At 34.6% G+C, this 17,475-nt stretch overlaps 2 protein-coding genes across 6 annotated transcripts in view; one reads left to right on the top strand and one right to left on the bottom strand.

Annotated features, from left to right (window-relative positions):
• Positions 1 to 7,859, bottom strand: part of LOC148941169 (secretion-regulating guanine nucleotide exchange factor-like) — a 74,437-nt gene extending 66,578 nt beyond the window's left edge. For 2 of the 3 annotated variants that reach the window (XM_089104386.1, XM_089104389.1), the window contains exons 1-2: positions 7,731 to 7,859; positions 418 to 765 (exon numbers count right to left, since the gene is read on the bottom strand). In XM_089104386.1, the coding sequence (XP_088960512.1) occupies positions 418 to 765; positions 7,731 to 7,754 (372 nt within the window). In that variant the 5' untranslated portion in view covers positions 7,755 to 7,859. The remainder of the gene's footprint in view (positions 1 to 417; positions 766 to 7,730) is intronic. The other variant, XM_089104388.1, reaches the window with a different exon arrangement.
• The window catches only part of LOC148941168 (uncharacterized), a 28,759-nt gene continuing 18,936 nt past the window's right edge, over positions 7,653 to 17,475 (top strand). The window contains exons 1-2 of one of the 3 annotated variants that reach the window (XM_089104392.1): positions 7,653 to 7,669; positions 12,487 to 12,746. In XM_089104392.1, coding sequence (XP_088960518.1) covers positions 12,523 to 12,746 — 224 coding nt within the window. In that variant the 5' untranslated portion in view covers positions 7,653 to 7,669; positions 12,487 to 12,522. Of the gene's footprint in view, positions 7,670 to 7,829; positions 7,889 to 12,486; positions 12,747 to 17,475 lie in introns of those variants that run through there. The other 2 variants (XM_089104390.1, XM_089104391.1) reach the window with 2 other exon arrangements.

The following is a 17,475-nucleotide window of genomic DNA, read 5'->3' as shown; positions in this document are numbered from 1 at the left end:
TTATTCTCGACTTTTTCTGATCATTCTGTGCTGTATTTTTCGGGTGTTCATTCTGTTCTTAAGCTAAAGGATTTAAAAAAGATTAAAGTTACTTATTTCAAATTTTGCAAATTTCTTCTTTCTCTGCCACCATGGACTAGAAATCGGTATCTAATTAAAAATTTCTATGTTACGGATGTAACTCACAAGCTCGGTGACCTACATAAAAAGCTTTTTGCAGATGCATTTTGTAAATTTGTCCCTTACCACGGTCTTTTACAGTTCTTTTCGTAGTTTAATTTAATTGCTAGTGTTTGTTGAGTTTTTTATTTTTTTTTTTGTTTCTCTTTTTTATTATTATTTAATCCACTTGTAATACTTTTTGTTAGTTGTGGGTAATAAATGATTGATTGATTGATTACAGTGATACATTTTTACCTTGTCAGCAGATCCTAGCTGACCGAACTGGTTTGATCCCCAGCACCACACTTCACCAGCATCAGTTTTGGCTAAGGTGAACTCCCAACCTGCAGCTACTTGTTGAAAGCGTCCCTTTAATTCCACCTTCTTCAGTGTTGAGTCTGTTTTTCCTTCTGTTCTTCGCCCAAGCTGACCTTTGTCATTATTCCCACAAGTGTAGACGCATTGGGATACCAAAAGAGCTGTATGAGAACCTCCAGAAGAAGCAAAGCAAACTCCTTCTGCGCCTTTAAAGTCAACTATGCAAGGGGTTTCTACCTGTTCGCTGCTTTTTCCAAGGCCAAGTTCGCCACAGCTATTTGTTCCCTAAAGAAAGCAAAATAAAACACTAGCTAAGAGGCCGTTTTGACTAAAGATCACAACACAAGATGCATTGACTAAGTTTATTTTCTACAATTCGATACTGAATATAGTAGCGTACACAGAAGCATAGGATTGGAGGGGTTATAGCAGAGGATGTGGAACTTTATCAGTACCTTTAATTTTGTGTTATGGAGCAACACAGCAGCTTTCACAGCTTTCTTTTTCTTCTGGTCAGCGATCTGTAGCTCCAAAACGATACAAAATTAGATTTTTCTCGGTATGGGAGCCTTGGAAAGGAGCAGAAAAATTCCAGTAAAGTTTTTAAATTTCAAGTAATATTTCAGAAAAAAAAACTAAAAAAAATAGAAAAAATGAAAAACATAGTAAATAGAATTTTTCCTCATGTTCCCCATGTTGTGCCAAAACCAAACTATTCTAGGTGGGAAAGTAAACTTTTTCGGAAAAATTTTATGTTGTAGTCCTGCAAAACATTCAGTTGTCTCTCTGGAACTGGAGAACAAAATTTTATATCATTTAGATTTCTTGAAAATAGTTCGGGATAAAGTCGACCTTTAATCCCAAATTCTGACAATTTGTTTTGTTTTTTTTTATTTGAAGCCCTTTTGTATTTTAATCGAGTAATACAATAAAAAGTATGCAAAAGGAAATGGACTTTCTTTTATATAAGATTGCTTCGTTGAATGTAAAAATAATTTCAAAATTGTTATGACGGATCAAATTTTTTAATAACCTAGAAATAACCTTTTTATAGACAAGGCTAAAAACAAATTCTGACTTGGATAAACAGATTTTGATCGTCTAAGAACTGGACCTGACATTGACCTTCCATAAATAAAATAAGTTTTGCAACTTTCTATTTTGAAGGTTTATTTTGCGAATTGCCTACATATTTTTTAAGTAAAAGGTCCTAACTTCGAAGCTAAACTTTTATGAAATCAAATAACATTGAACAATGATAGAACTTAATATAATCTCCTCGAAAACCTAAGCAAAATTTTTGTAACTCTTTTAGCTTCGAAATACGAAGCTAATTTATCATTTCTAAAATTTCCAGTATTAATATATATTGTATTTAATATTTTTAATGCCATAGAAAATATGCAAGAAGACATTTGTTCTTCTATATGCAAAAATGAGCTAAACACTAAGAAATAATAAGTAAAGTTTCGCCAAGCATCAATTTCCTTAACATCCTAGAGGTAACTGTTTTTTCTAGAAAAGGTAAAAAACAAATTCCCACGCAGTAGACAGATCTTGATTTTCTAAGAACTGGAGCTTACATTGGTCTTCAAGAAATAAAATTCTTTCAGTGACTTTTTCCATTTTGAAGTTTTGATTCTGCAAATTTCGTACATTTGTCGAAGTAAAGTACCCCTGGATTCGAAGCTTTACCTTTCAGAAATCAAATAACTTTCGACACTCATGTAACTTAATATTGTCTCTTTGACAACATACGGAAAAGTTCCATAACGCTCACAAATTTTAGGGAAATAATACCAGAAATTCCGATTTTACAAGAGAAGTTCCGATTTTTTTTTTTCAATTTTGCTTTCAGTTATATGTTAGAAGTTTAACTCCACGAAAAGTAAGCAAGGAGACAAACCACTCTTCCATATTCGAAAATGAACTATTTATTAAAAAACAAAAGTTTAAGCAATGAACAGTTCCACGGATGTTCATTAACTGCAGTAACTAGTAAGGTAGAAAAAAGGGTAAAGAATGCGGCATTGGACTTAACAGTCCCTACCGGTGGTGCTCATCTCTGTTTCATAGCCCTTCAGCCAGGAAGTCAAATGATGGGTTAGGGGCCAGCCATCCTGTGCTTTCGCAGAGCCTTCCATTTTACCTTCCCCAAATATCTTAGGTACCCATTTAGAACTGGGTCCACTCTGACTGAGCTTACAGAGTCACGCCACTGACCCCCGTTACAAACTAAATAATCAGCGACACCAGAACTCAAACCCCTGTCCTCAGAGACACAAGATTTCAAGTCAACCGTGCTAACCACTCGGCTAAACACTAATACACAGTCTTAATTCAGCTAAAAATAAAAATAATTTGGATACAGATTTTGACGATTATTTCGTAGACATAGAACTTATTTCAGAAGCTCTTTAATTAAAATTTTACCCTGCAATTAATAACGTACAGTAATCATAACCTATCTGCAAACGTGACATGGGAATGTACAAATTTATTTCCTGCTAAATCTAGTTGCATGTGTTGCTCTGCAGCTGTGAGCCATGGATCGCTGTTACTGGAACGTTCCATTGGGAACTTTGGAGGAACTTCTTACGACGGTGTGAAGATGGAGGCTCTGAATAGACTGTGATGGAGAAGGAATCTACGTAGCTGTATTGGGCTCAGGCGGCTTGGTGCTGCAGTGAGTTGTTAGTAGTAGTAGTAGTAGACACTACTAAAAGGATTACAAAATAATAAGGCCCCTGATGCTGACTGTTTTGTAAATGAGCGTTTTTTTAAGATGGTAGTTGTGAGGTTAGGGATAAGTTACTGAAGATTATGAATATGAATTTTGAAAAATGGGAAGTATCCAGCGATTTTAGGAAAAACTCTAATTAAACCATATTCATAAGAAAGGTGATAAGAGTGAGTTTGGTAATTATAGAGGCATTAGCCTGGTTTCTGTAGGAATTACATTACTTAGTATGATGATAAGTTTTAGACTTACAGATGCTGTTGAGTCTGGATAAAATTTTAAGAGAAGATCAGCGTGGTTTTAGGAAGGGTAGAGGATGCGTCAACCAAATTTTCACTTTCCGATAACCAATTGAGAAGTTCCTGAATCATCTTTAGTCCTCAGTTTTATAGATTATGAGCAAGCATTTGATTCGGTTGACAGAGGAGCTTTAACGAAGGTCCTATCCTTGTATGATTAAATAAAAAAAACAAGTTTTTTAAACTGAAAGTAAGGAGCGAAATTAAAACGTAAAACGAACAGAAATTATTCCGTATATGAAGGGGGCTGTCCCCTCCTCAACACCTCGCTCTTTACGCTAAATTTTGACTCTGTCTCACAACTTTATTTTTTAAAACAATAAAAAACTTTAGCGTAAAGAGCGAGGCGGTGAGGAGGGGACAGCCCCTTTCATATACGGAATAATTTCTGTTCGTTTTAAGTTTTAATGTCGCTCCTTACTTTCAGTTTAAAAAACTTGTTTTTTTATTTAATTTCTGATCGTTTTTTAGTTAATGCAGCTTTTTATTTTGGCTCGCCGTCACTGAATAAGTAAACAAAATTTGCATAAAAATTTTACTTTTCTTTTGCTAAATGGCTGTCTCTAAATTTGGTTCTGACGTAATTTACAAATTAACTTACGTAACGAACTTCTATATTCGTATATTTTGCTTCTGGCAAAAAATACAAAGTTACAGATTTTTACAGATATGAGTTTGAAACCTATGTTATAGGGTTTTCTGATACGCCGAATCTGACGGTATGATTTTCATTAAAATTTTTTCACTTGTAGGGGATGTTTCCCCCCTCTTTAAAAAATCAGGTAAGTTTTCTCAGGCTCGTAACCTTGATGAAAAATACTAAACTTAATAAAATTCATATATTTAGAATCAGCATTATAAGCCCATTCTTTTGATACATTTATTGACATCAAAGTTCCGTTTTTAAAAGTTTGGCTTACTATTGAGCCGTATCGCTTGTTTTTTTTTGTTTTTGTTTTTTATTACGTTTATATTATTACGTATATGATGGGGTTCTCCCCTTAGTCAATACCAAGCTCTTTACGTTAAGAGTTAAAAAAAAATTTAATTCACACACCCCTGAATCACAAATGCCGTTTAATTAGAATAGATAGCTCTTTTGAAAGCACTAAAAAAAACTGTAGCGTAAAGAGCGAGGTATTGACTTGGGGGAGAACCCCCTCATATACGTAATAATTTCTATTCATTTGAAGTTCTAATGTTGCCTCTTACTTTCAGTTGAAAAAACTAGTTTTTTTAAATTTAATTTCTGATCGTTTTTTAAATAATGCTTGGAAATCCGGCGCCCTCTTCATAGAAATGTCCCTTACCCCAAAAGAAACATCCTCCATGGAAAGATTCTCCCGAGTAACCCCTCCTCCAGCCCCCTCCCCCCCCCCCACAAGAAAAAAATTCTTCCTGAAAATGTCTGTATACTTTCCAATAACCAATACAATATGTAAGCAATGGGCAAAGTTCATAACTTGCAGCCCTTCCCCTGGGACCTGTGGGGGATTAAGTCATCCTAAAAGACATATGTATTATATTTTCGACTATGCTGAACAAAATGGCAATCTCAAAATTTTAATTGGGTGATTTTGAGAAAAATATGAAAGGGAGGGGGCCTAGTTGCCCTCCATTTTTTTTTGTCACTTAAAAAGGGCACTAGAACTATTAATTTCCTGTCCAAGAAGCCCTCTTAAGATATTCTAGGACCACTGGGTCGATACGATCACCCCTGGGAAAAAAAAATAAATAAATAAACACGCACCCGTGATCTTTCTTCTGGCAAAAAATGCAAAATTCCACATTTTTGTAGATAGGAGCTTGAAACCTCTACAGTAGGGTTCTCTGATACACTAAATATGATGCTGTGAATTTCATTAAGTTTCTATAACTTTTAGGGGGTCTTTCCGCCTTTTCTCGAAAATAAGCCAAATTTTCTCAGGCGCGTAACTTTTGAGAAAGTCAAACTTTAGCGTAAAGAGCGAGGCGTTGAGGAGGGGACAGCCCCTTCATATACGGAATAATTTCTGTTCGTTTTAAGTTTTAACGTCGTTCCTTACTTTCAGTTAAATAAACTTGTTTTTTTTATTTAATTTTTGAACGTTTTTGAATTAATGCAGGCTTTGATTTTGGCTCACCGTACATGAATAATTAAAACAAAATTTGCATATTATATTTGGTTAAATGGCTTTCTCGAAACTTGTTTAATTTTATTTACGAACGTTTTTATTAGCAATAAATATACGTAACTTAGAATTAACTTATGTAACGAACTTCTATATTCATAAATTTTTAACACGTATATTAGGGGGTTCGCCCCTAGTCAATACCCTGCTCTTTAAACTATAGTTCGAATTTTTTTCCAGTTCTTTAAAAATGACCTCTTAATCACAATCAGTTGATCAGTTGAAAAACTTGTTTTTTTATTTAATTCCTGATCTTTTTCTTTAATAATGCTGGGAAATCCGGTGCCCCCTTCATAGCAATGTCCCTTCCCCCATGAAAATTTCCTTCATGGAAAGATCCTTCCATATAGCCCCCGACCCTCTCCTGCCCCCACCTACCAGAAAAAAAAACCTCTGAAAAAGTCTGTATAATTCACAAAAAAAAAAACAATAAGTTAAAATTGATTAAATTTAAAAAATATAATACCTCACCCAGGGGACGTTGGGGGATCAAGTCATCCTAAAAGACATTTTTATCATATTTTCGACCATGCTGAACAAAATGTCTGTCTCAAAATTTTGATCGGGTGATTTTGGGAAAAAAATGAGCGTGGAGGGGGCCTAGTTGCCCTACATTTTTTTGGGTCACTTAAAAAGGGCACTAGAACTTTTCATTTCCATTCGAATGAGCCCTCGCGCGATATTCTAGGACCACTGGGTCGATACGATCACCCCTGGGGAAAAAAAAAAAAAAAAAAAAAACACATACACCCCCATCTGTGATCTTTCTTCTGGCAAAAAATACAAAAGTTCACATTTTGCAGCCAGACGCTTAAAACCTCTAAAGTAGTAGTGTCTGATATGCGGAATCTGATGCTGTGAATTTCATTGAGATTCTATGAATTTTAGGGTCTTTTCCCCTTTTTTCGAAAATCAGGCAAATTTTCTCCGGCACGTAACCTTTGATGGGTAGGATTAAACTTAATGAAACTTATATATTTGAAATCAGGATTAAAATCTGATCCTTTTGATGTATCTATTGGTATCAAACTCCCGTTTTTTAGAGTTTCGGTTACCATTGAGCCGGGTCGCTCCTTACTTACAGTTCGTTACCACGAACTGTTTGATATACCAAATAAATATATTAGAGTGATTAGTGTTATGTACAAGAACAGCAGGAGGCGTTGCTGTGATTAAGGTAGGAAATGAGGATAGTAGCAGCTTCCTTATTTAACCAGGAGTTAAGCAGGGTTGCATTCTAGCAGGTTGCGGTCCTATTGGGTTGCAAGATATTATATGTTTTTTGTTGCAAGAAATTCATTTTGATGTTCAAACCCCATTCAATGGAGCGCACAGTGGGGTACTTGTCGGTTATTGGAAATACACAAAAAGTGAAGTTATGTTAATCCGAATGAAAAATGACAAAACATGATAATAAAACAATACTTCAGAAACAAAATTATGGAAACCTAACTTAACCTAATTCAACCTAACGTAATCTAGCCTAACCCCCACCCCCTAAGGTGAAAATATATAGCCCAAATTATACAATAAAAATGCATTCTGTCTAAGTCCAATGTATTGTACCATCCATCACTTGTTTTTGTAGCTATGAAACCAGTTTTCTGAGATGCAACCTAAGCGTAATTTTTGAATGTGTTTCAAATAACCGACAAGTACCCATAGTCGTACTATTAGGAGGGATACTTTCCCACATATTGCCTCTTTCCCCCCCACTAAATTTTCAGAATACCCATTTTGGTATTTTCACTAAAAGTACCTTTTATTGGAAAAAACGAAAATGCCCCCCAACTTTCTAAATTAGAGAAATATTTTTGAAGCTCTCCGACATCTCGTGAGTTGGCAACACTCAGAGCTCGGTAGTTACTTTTATTCAATTTATTGCAATAGTCCCTGTTGAACGTGGCCTGTCAGCACAAAATAGTCACAAGTATTGCCATCTATTTCAACTGGGCTACGTGTTAACTACACACTTTGAAGTATTAAAATACTATTTAGTTGCGATATAAGTCAATCAAAGCTTAAACAAGCATAAATTACCCATCCAAAAAGACTAATGGCCATTCTTCACAGGTTACTTTACCAATGGCATCTTAAAGAACAACTAGAATCCTTTTTCGTCACCTTCATTACGCAAGCAAAAGTTTGCACCAAAATTTCAAAAGGTCCATCTCATCTGGACCCGAAAATCCTAAAGAGTTGAATCTAATTCTCCTTTGTTTGGTTAGTTTGTTACATCAATGAGTTTGATTTTCATGCTATATCTAAATGTAAAGAGCAATGCTGTTGCAAATTTTACCCCCTTCCAAACAACATTTCGAATGAATGTGGACTAACTTTATATAGGAGACCCAGAAGTCAAACATTTCCGAGAAGATTCAAGTTATAACACGATTGAGGCACTAAAAAGCTTGTTAAAAATCATGTATAGGCTAGGAGAGAAATCAAACAAGTAAATAAATAATAGGCTACCATTAGATTCCCCCATTCAAAGCTCTCTACAAACAGGTATAGCCTATAATAATCACAGTTGTCAGGATTGAGGATATAATCTTGTTTAAGAAGTTATTTTCTGTCTTGAAGATTCATTGATTTAGGTGAAGATTTAGGTTATAAGCCTCATTCCTTTGCTTGGTCCTGACTTTTAGGATAGGCTAAGGTCTTACAGGTTTAGGCCTATAGTAAAAATTTATTTGCTAAATTTAGCTTGAAAGAATCTCTTGATGTTATTTTATGCTCTTTCTAAATTCAATAATTGATTCTGGGGCAAATTCCATTTTGAGCTCTTATAGGGACTCAGAACAGCCCATTGGCCATTAACCAAAGGGTTTCTAGAAAAAACTGTCTTTAAATGCCATTTGTAGCCAATTCAGGAATGGAAATTGTTATTTTCATTATTTTTAATAGCCTAGGCTAGTCAAATGCCATTTTGAAAACAAATTTACAGGAATTTTACAAAGATCCTGGTACCCCTCAAAGAAGGCATTGCTCAAGACAGAAAGTGCAACATGATTATGGAAAATCTTTTATAGTATACCTACAGCCCCCATATTTAATGACAATGAAAATCAGATTTTTGCATAGGTAGCACTGATAAATCATCCTATTAATTTTTTGTTATTTATTTTATTCAACACTGGAGAAAGCCATAGGCTTGTTGCATTATGTTTATTTTTCTTGCTAACTGGGCACTGAAACATCATAGGGAGTTGTTTAAGGTCTCATTTAAAAGCTAAAATTACTGTCTTGGAAAGACGTTAGGTTAGGGAAATGAAACTCTCAGGGATGGGTCTACAGACTAAAGTATGTCCCAGGGAAGGTATTTTGGTACTTGACTATTATATAAAACATACTTAAGAAGTGGAGTTTGGTGACAATGAAGTATGATGAAAACGGAATAGGCCTACTTTATTAGCAAAATTGTGAAGGTCATTTGTGAATTATTAAATTGGGAGCTTTGGCATCAGCTAACCATCTCAAAGACAAGGAAAAGTTTGCTATTAAAATGATTCTTGAGGACACTGGTTGGTTTTCTTGACTAGTGATAGAATATAGTGTCTCACCATGGATGTTCAAGTATCATTTCAGATTGTTGGAAAGGCTACAACACAACTGAGCTGGAACATAAAGGTTTCACTCATTTGAAAGTGAATGACAAAAGAAATTTTGTCAACCCAGAAACCAACACCTCTACCCAAAAGGTAGAGAGAGTGTGGGGTCACACAAAGTAGAGGAACAAACAGCACTGAGATACATCCCACCATCATTTACATTCATACTTAGTAGAGTACATGTGGCAGGCAGCAGTAAAGGCAGAAGGTTGAGTTCATTTTAACACAAGTCTTGAGGGTATTTCAGCATTCTGGGAGCATATTTCTAAGTTGTAATTTTCACAATTTTGCTAATAAAGTATTCTAATTTCATCATATTTTTTTTATAAGGTTAAATAGGTTTGGCAAGGTTAAAATAGGTTTGTTTAGGTTATGTATTTAATATATGCTATGCTTTTTAAAACTAGAGCCAGTACAATCTATACAATATTCCCAATGTGACATAGGAGAACATGCTACTCAATTCCCTTTTTATGATTTTTTTTTTCAAACATACTAATCAATTCACTAGAAAATGCACTTCCTCTCCTTCTGATGGTCCCATATATAGCCTTAGTCTGATATTTGGCATTAGTCTACAGTTAGGCCTACTCAAAACAAAATACTGGGGCTATAAAATTAACTTTAAAAAATCCTAAAATACTTATATCATTCCTAAAAGCATTTTATTTTACTCCTATCTCCCCTATATGTGCAAATCTATAGCTAAAATTATATATTTCCATTTCTTGATTTCATTTATATTCTTTCTTTGCCATTCAATCTATTTAGACAAAAGGGTAATGTTTGGCAAAATGCATGGAACATAGGTAATTTTGGCTACTTATTTGCACATTAAGGGGATAGGGATATAGTAAAGTCAAGTGCTTTTAGAAATGATTTAAGTAGGATAAGTATTTTAGGATTTTTAAAGCTGTTTTCAGAATTTTTTAGTGATTCCTTTTGAGTAAGCCTAACTATAAACTAGTAGCCCTACCTATTAAATCAATTATTATTTTTGATCTGCAATTTATCTCTGTGTGTCATTGAGTATGTAAATTACAAGAACATTATTTAAAATGATTTTAGGAAGTGCATAACAATAGGAGGAATCATGATTATCTCATTAATAAACACATCCTGCATATTATAAAGTAATTTGAAGACAACAGCAAATATTGTATGTATTATGCAGGATTGGGACTGGGAGGCAATTACAACAGCAGTGATCATCATATTCTAGTCCATGCCCTCTTGAGATAAAAACAACATAACAGCCAAAGATTAATTGGTTCCCCAATCAATATTTTCCAAATAATGGTCACTACAATAATATTAATAATAATAACCTTTATTTTTTGATAAAAAAAACCAGAACATTCAATAAATACCAGGCAACACCATGACCCCCTCCTTCCAAAAGTAAAAAAATGGGGCCATATTTAAATAGTATATTTACTATTTGTGCCAGGTATAATGCCTAAATATTAATTTTAACCACTGTTTTTCTTGATTGAATTGTCATAAATCTCTTTGTTAACACTGACATTTGTTTTTGATGCTCTATAGCATCATGTCATTGTGAAATAATGCAAACAGTTGAATATATATCTTAGGCTATTTAAAACTGTGGATAAAAATTAAGAAAACATGACAGTCTGATCAGTAGAAAGTTTTTACATATTAAAAAGTAGGAATTTCATTTTTATACATCCCTCTTCTTTTTCCTTAATGTTCATTCTAGGCAAGTTCTTTGACTTACCACCATCCAAGTTCTCCTTCTTCTCGTTTTCAAAGAGTAGTCAGAATCAGAGCATTTTTCATTCAAATCATAGCTGGTTCCAAGTTTCCACAAGCAGATTTGTTATTTGTTTAGTGGTTTCTATACATTTATTGATGTCTTAAGTTGTGAGTAGTAAATTCCTGTCACCAATTAGATAACTTTTTTTTTTCAGAAAGTTTCTACATATTTTGCCTCATCACCAAATAGCTTATAGTTGTTTAGTTTCAGGACATTGTCTCCAATGTGTATAATTCTGTTTGTTTCTTGTATGGCCTACTCTTTGGTAAAAAAATAATGTTAGTTACATCTGTTCTTCTAGGAATGAATCCTTTTCCTTGTTATTTGCCAGGGGTGTAATTTACTGTAGGGTAGGATGAACATAGATTGATAGACATTTATTGCAAAACAAAAGCCTCTTTGAGCTATGGCAAATGAAAAACACATTTACACAGAAATTCATAACACAAGGTAATAACACATATAACAATAAATAGTACATAACAATTACAAAAACATACATAATACCATACATAACATATTTGGTAGGAGTTATCAGCTGCTTGGGCTAAACTGGGCTGCTTAGTCTAAGCTTTTCCAGAAATTTATTAAAGGCAAAAAAACTGTGTAGTAAAAACACCACCCCACCACCACTAAATATTTCAGTTAATAAATCATGCTGTTGTGTATATAACCTAGACTATCATTCAATCAGTTTTTCTTCTGTCACACATTAATTATCTGTTATTTGGCAATAACAGAAAGAGGATTGTGCAGTCCTGCTAAAAAGAGTGCATTTGAGAATCCCTTATCTGCTCAATAATAAGTTCCCTTATAATAAGTTCTTGCAACTTGCCAACTTAAACATTATAGGCATCTAGGCAAATAATAACGTTAATTATGTGTACTTCAATGCAAACAAAGCTTGTTTACAGACCCCTAAAGGTGTGTCATGTTTCTCAATTACTGTCTCATTTTGTTCTCTGCATATAATTTCAGAAATTTGTACCATTTTTGAAACAATTGGATTTTTTTATATATGACATTTAATATTTATTAATTAATTTATAATTAATATTTATAGCATGTATAAGTTATCTGACAACTGATCCAGATTGTTTCAAGCAGCAATCTTATAGCCTCTGACATCATTTATGTCTTGTGAAATACTAAGGATAAGCAATTTATCTTTGACTTCTTGAATGTACTAAAAGACCATTAGTGTTGTTTTAAAACTTTTCTTCATCAAAGAATAATAGGGTGGGTCATAGGTTTTTACCAAAAAGTATGTCTTTGGAACCTTCTATATAGAAGCTTGTTTCATCCCTATAAATATCCTCTTGCTGAATATTTTCTTTCTATCTATTGTTCATAAGCTTCTGTCAATATAATTAGTCTATATTTTAATGCGCTATTGAATTTTTAGGACCCATACAACTATGACTGAATAAATTGTGCAGATATGGAAACCTCTGGGTACGAAAGAAGAGGAGAGGATGAACAGAAGAACAGAGAAAGTGATAAAATGGAACTTGACCCAGTTGGTTCACTTATCAAGTCCACATTAAAGAGGTCTAGCAGTGCCCCAATGATCAATGAGCTGGATTCAGCTAGACATCAGTCATTAGACAGTGGATCTGCAGCACAAGCCACACCTATATATACTTCAGGGACATTATCTGCCAGGTTATTAGTTTTTTTTATGTTTGTCAGCTCTAAAAACATGCAAAGTCCAGATGTTTAGTGACTTGCTTGACTTAATTCTCCTACCAACTTGGCAACAGTTTCAGGAGAACAGACATCATCCTTCTCTAGTAAAACTGGTCTTAACCTGCTATGGGTCCATAACCTGCCATTCAGGTCCATAGATCATCCCATAGATTTTAAAATATGTTTTGTCCCCCCCCCATAAATTGACGCCACTGCGAAAGCCATGGCTACAGGAACAAAATCATTAGTCAGTGTACCATTGAAATTCTTTCACCTTGTGGAAGTGGAATGATTTGAATTCTGCTTGGCAATACAAGGGCTGTGGTTGGATTTTGGCTGAATGGGCAATGGGCAAGAGGTTTGCAACCAGTCCTCAGGGGCGTCCTGAGGCTCATTTTATTGGGGGGTGATCTTCGTAAATTTTACCGAATTGCTAACTGATTAATGCCGAATTTTCTGCAGAAATCAAGAATTTTGCTAAATTTCGGCCGATTTTGCAAGATTTTGATCAAAATTTTTACCTTTGGCGAAAATTTCACCAAATGCCAAGAAAGTTGGGGGGAGCGCCCCTCCCGCTCCCCCTCGGGACGCCCCTGCCTGTCCCAAAAAAAGAAACAGCAATTGAAACGTCAACATTTGTCAACTCCCTATGCATCATGACTCTGGGATCTTTATCCTTTTTTATGTGAATTTTCAAGTGTGAATACCATGCTCTACTCTGATGTATCAATGTTCTGACTGTCTTTTGAGTTAAATTCAATATGTTTTTTTTTCATTTATTTGTGTTTTCAGTACTTGAACAAATTAATGGAAATAAAAAGGGCTAGAAAGCACTTTGTACAAGAGCCTTCACTTTAAGGACATTAAACTATTCTATAAGTATAATATAAATAATTTATGATGTTTTTTATAATAATATTGTCTATACTAAATGTTCTTAAGGTAATTGATCCCTTTGAAGCAAGCAAGTTGGTGACTGACATGCAGCCATAGTTTGAACCAAAAGAACGAGAAACTTATATTATTGGATTAATTAGTATCAGATCTATTCATTCCCCATGCTAGAATTTTCTATTGCTTAGGCTTTTTCTTGAAGAACGCTCTAAACTTGCATAAAAGTAGAAAAATTGACTCGTTTTCTAAAACTAATGCTCAATGTATTTCTAATCTAAAAAACTAAAGTCTTAACAAATAGTAGAGGATAAATGATTTGATACCTTAAAAATTATTTTGTGACCCTCGGCATTCGCTGACCGTCTCAAAGACAAGGGGACCATTCAAAAATTTCCCAAGCACCATAGGGAACTCCCAAAGCAATTTTGGTTAAAATTTCAAATGTGTCTACAGTTAGAAAAGCTAATGAATGGCTAGTTTAGGATAAAGAAAATGTATGATTTCTTACTGGTTTTAAGCAAAGCGCTGTTTATTCAATCTACAGTCAGTATAAATAATAAACATCCTGTGTTTGCAAGGTTTTCAATTATGGTGGTTAGCACAATAGGGAACTTCAAAACCTGTCAAATTATTCAAATGATACTTCTTTGAGCTCATATTTAATATTTTCCAAGCCGGTATCCTAGAATATATTTAGGGTCTGCTCTTTCTTGAACTTCAAAAAGAAATTCTGACCTGTTGAATCAAAATATAAAACTGACACTTTAATAATGCAAGTATCATTAAATTTGAATAGCTCTATCTCCAGCAAAAAACAAGGGAAGTAAATGCTTTTTCTTAGATTTCTGGGAAGGTAGGTGTCAGCTTTTAATTCTTTGTTATTTATTTACTCTTATCCAAGCTCAACAAGTTATGGCAGGACTGCTCAATCAGTTGTAAGTATTTTGGCCAAGCAAACTAAAAAAGTTTATAATGGACAAAGTAGGATGATCTTTATCAAATCCTTTTAAAAGTACACTGGCTAGAACAGTGGTTCCCAACTGAATTTTGCCCCTCTTAGGCATTTCTAAAATCCTGATTCCCCCCTTGTGATATTCAAATTTTTCTATTCAAGATTCTACATGTATTCACCTGAAGGAAGATTAAAAGGCCATTAACTTGTTGTTTTTTTTGGGGGGAAGGGGGTGGGGTTGTCCTCTATTCATAGTTTATTCTATTTAAAAGTATTATCCGTACAAAACACCTTTTGTTAAATGCATGACGCTATTGCACAAGACACCATATCATGTCTCTGTTTTGCACTTTAAATGCATATGAATGTGATATCGTTCCCCTGATTTTTTTTTCTATAATTAAAGCTCTAAAGCAGTGGTTCTCAAACTTATTTAGACATTTTACCCTCTTTTACTGACAAAACATTTTAGGTATCCATTCTCAGTTACTGGTGCTATGTAAACTATAGCTAAAATTAAAATAAAATTGTCAGTCCTAGAGTTAAAGGGTTGTTTTAATTTTTTGATGGCTGGCTGCATACCCCTTAAAAATTATTGCGTACCCCCAAGGGGTACATGTACCACAGTCTGAGAAACTCTGCTCTAAAGTATACTGAGCCTGTAGTAAGGATGCACATCCTGCTCATAACCCACAAATTATTGCCATGCTCTATTAGTGGGGCCTGTACCCCATGTTAGGAATCACGGGCCTTGACCGTTGAAACAAAAGAAAGTTCACATTCTGGACTAAACAGTATTGTTGTAATGGACTCATTGGGGTTAAAAAGAATGCATAAAAATGATCGAAATATTATTTATGGGATATATATTAAATATTTATTATAATCTTATATTATAATATAGGCCTAACCCCCATTTTTTGTGATTTCTGATCCTTCGTCCCAGATACAAACTCCTATAAATTCTTGGCTATGTAGGGAATGGTTGGGCATTGGTTTTTTGTTTTTTAAGTTAACTATTGCAAGCCCAGATGGGCCTAATTTGCATCTCAGAGCCAGGTTAAATATAAAAACACCCAAAAAAGGCGAGAAAATTGAGAAGAAGGAAATAACAATTAAACATCAATGCATAAAACTGTCTAAATCAAGATTCATGTAAAACTGATTAAAGCACAAACTGACACGTAACAAAAAAGAATAAATTTATTCAGTAAATATTGGTTAAATCCTTTGTTAGATAATATAAGTTTAAAAAAATATATGTATATATATATTTAACGAATCTTATTAAGGAATCATATTACCTAATTTAATATCGGAAAGGTAGCGGTTTTAGAAAAGGGAGAGGATGTGTCGACCAAATTTTCACTCTTAGGCTAATAATTGAGAAGTGCCTGAGTTTTCAAACACCTTTGGTCCTCAGTTTTATAGATTACGAGCAAGCGTTCGTTTCTATTGATAGAAGAGCTATAGTAAAGGTTTTATCCTTGTATAGTATACCAGAAAAATAAACTAAACTGATTACTGCTGTGTACTAGAATGACACAGCTGTGCTTACGGTAGGAAATGAGGTTTGTAACTGGTTTTGCATTAAATCAGGAGTTAAGCAGGGCTGTGTCCTATCCCCCTTTATATGGATCATTTTGATGGACTTTGTCTCTAGGAGGACAAGAAAGGCAATGGGGAAACATAGAATCAAAAGGGGAGGAAAAAGTCTCCAGGACTTGGATTATGCTGATGATTTGGGCATCCAAGATGAAAGTGTGAGAAAAATGAATGAAGTTTTAGAGATTTTGCGAATTCAGAGTGCTAGAATAGGTTTGAAAATTAATGTTAAGAAGACTAAGTCTCTGAGGGTAGAAATAAGCGAAGATGAAAAGGTGACGATGGGTACTGAAAAGATTGATCAGGTGGGCAGCTTCACTTACCTTGGTAGTATTATTAGTAAAGATAGTGGGAGCAGTGAAGATGTTAAAAGTAGAATAGCCAAGGCTCAGGGTGTTTTTTCACAGTTAAAAAAGGTCTGGAAGAATAGGAAGATAAGTCTGCAAACCAAGATTAGAATATTAGAAGCTACAGTGATGACAGTGGTCAAATATGGCTCTGAAGCATGGACGCTCCGAAAAGCGGATTAAGATTTGCTAGATGTTTTCCAGAGAAATTGCTTAAGAATTGTTCTGGGTACCCGGCTGACTGACCGTATTTCAAACAATATGCTACACGAAAAATTTGGTTCAATACTGCTCTCTAGGGCTATAATGAAAGAAAGGTTGAGGTGGTTAGGGCACGTTCTGCGGATGAAGGATGACAGATTGCCGAAGATTGTTCTTTTCGGCCAACCCTCTAGGGGCTAAACGGAAAGCAGGTCGTACCCGTCTGGGGTGGGAGGACGTCATAAAGAAAGATTTAAAGGAAATGGGAACTTCGTGGGCGGATGTAAAAAGGGAAGCTTTGAATAGATTGGGGTGAAGGAGGATCGTGCGTAGCTGTGTTGGCCTCAGGTGGCTTGGTGCTGCGGTGAGTTGTTAGTAGTAGTAGTAGTAATTTAATATCTGTAATTTCCTCTGTGGTAAATACAGAATTCTGCTTTTTTTAGAGGCTTGAAAACTCAGCTTAAGGACTCTCATGGTTGTTAATTTTGGTTATATAGTTTTCATCAAAAATGCCACCCTTTGTATTTATTTTTCCTTCTTTTTAAAATTATGCACAGGTTATCTGATGCTAAAACTTTTTATGGGAGCTCAATTAATTTTGCCTTCTTTGAGGTCAGTGCTAAAAGTAGATTCTTTTGGTTCGTTTATTAGTTCTGAAACTTATTCTTCTTTTTTTTAGCTTAGGGTGTTATTATTGTTGGTGACC

The sequence above is a fragment of the Artemia sp. Qi Xiang Cuo genome, chromosome 18, assembly GCF_049724085.1.
Source record: "Artemia sp. Qi Xiang Cuo chromosome 18, ASM4972408v1, whole genome shotgun sequence".
NCBI lineage: Eukaryota > Metazoa > Arthropoda > Branchiopoda > Anostraca > Artemiidae > Artemia > Artemia sp. Qi Xiang Cuo.
This window is presented reverse-complemented; position numbering and strand designations above follow the sequence as displayed.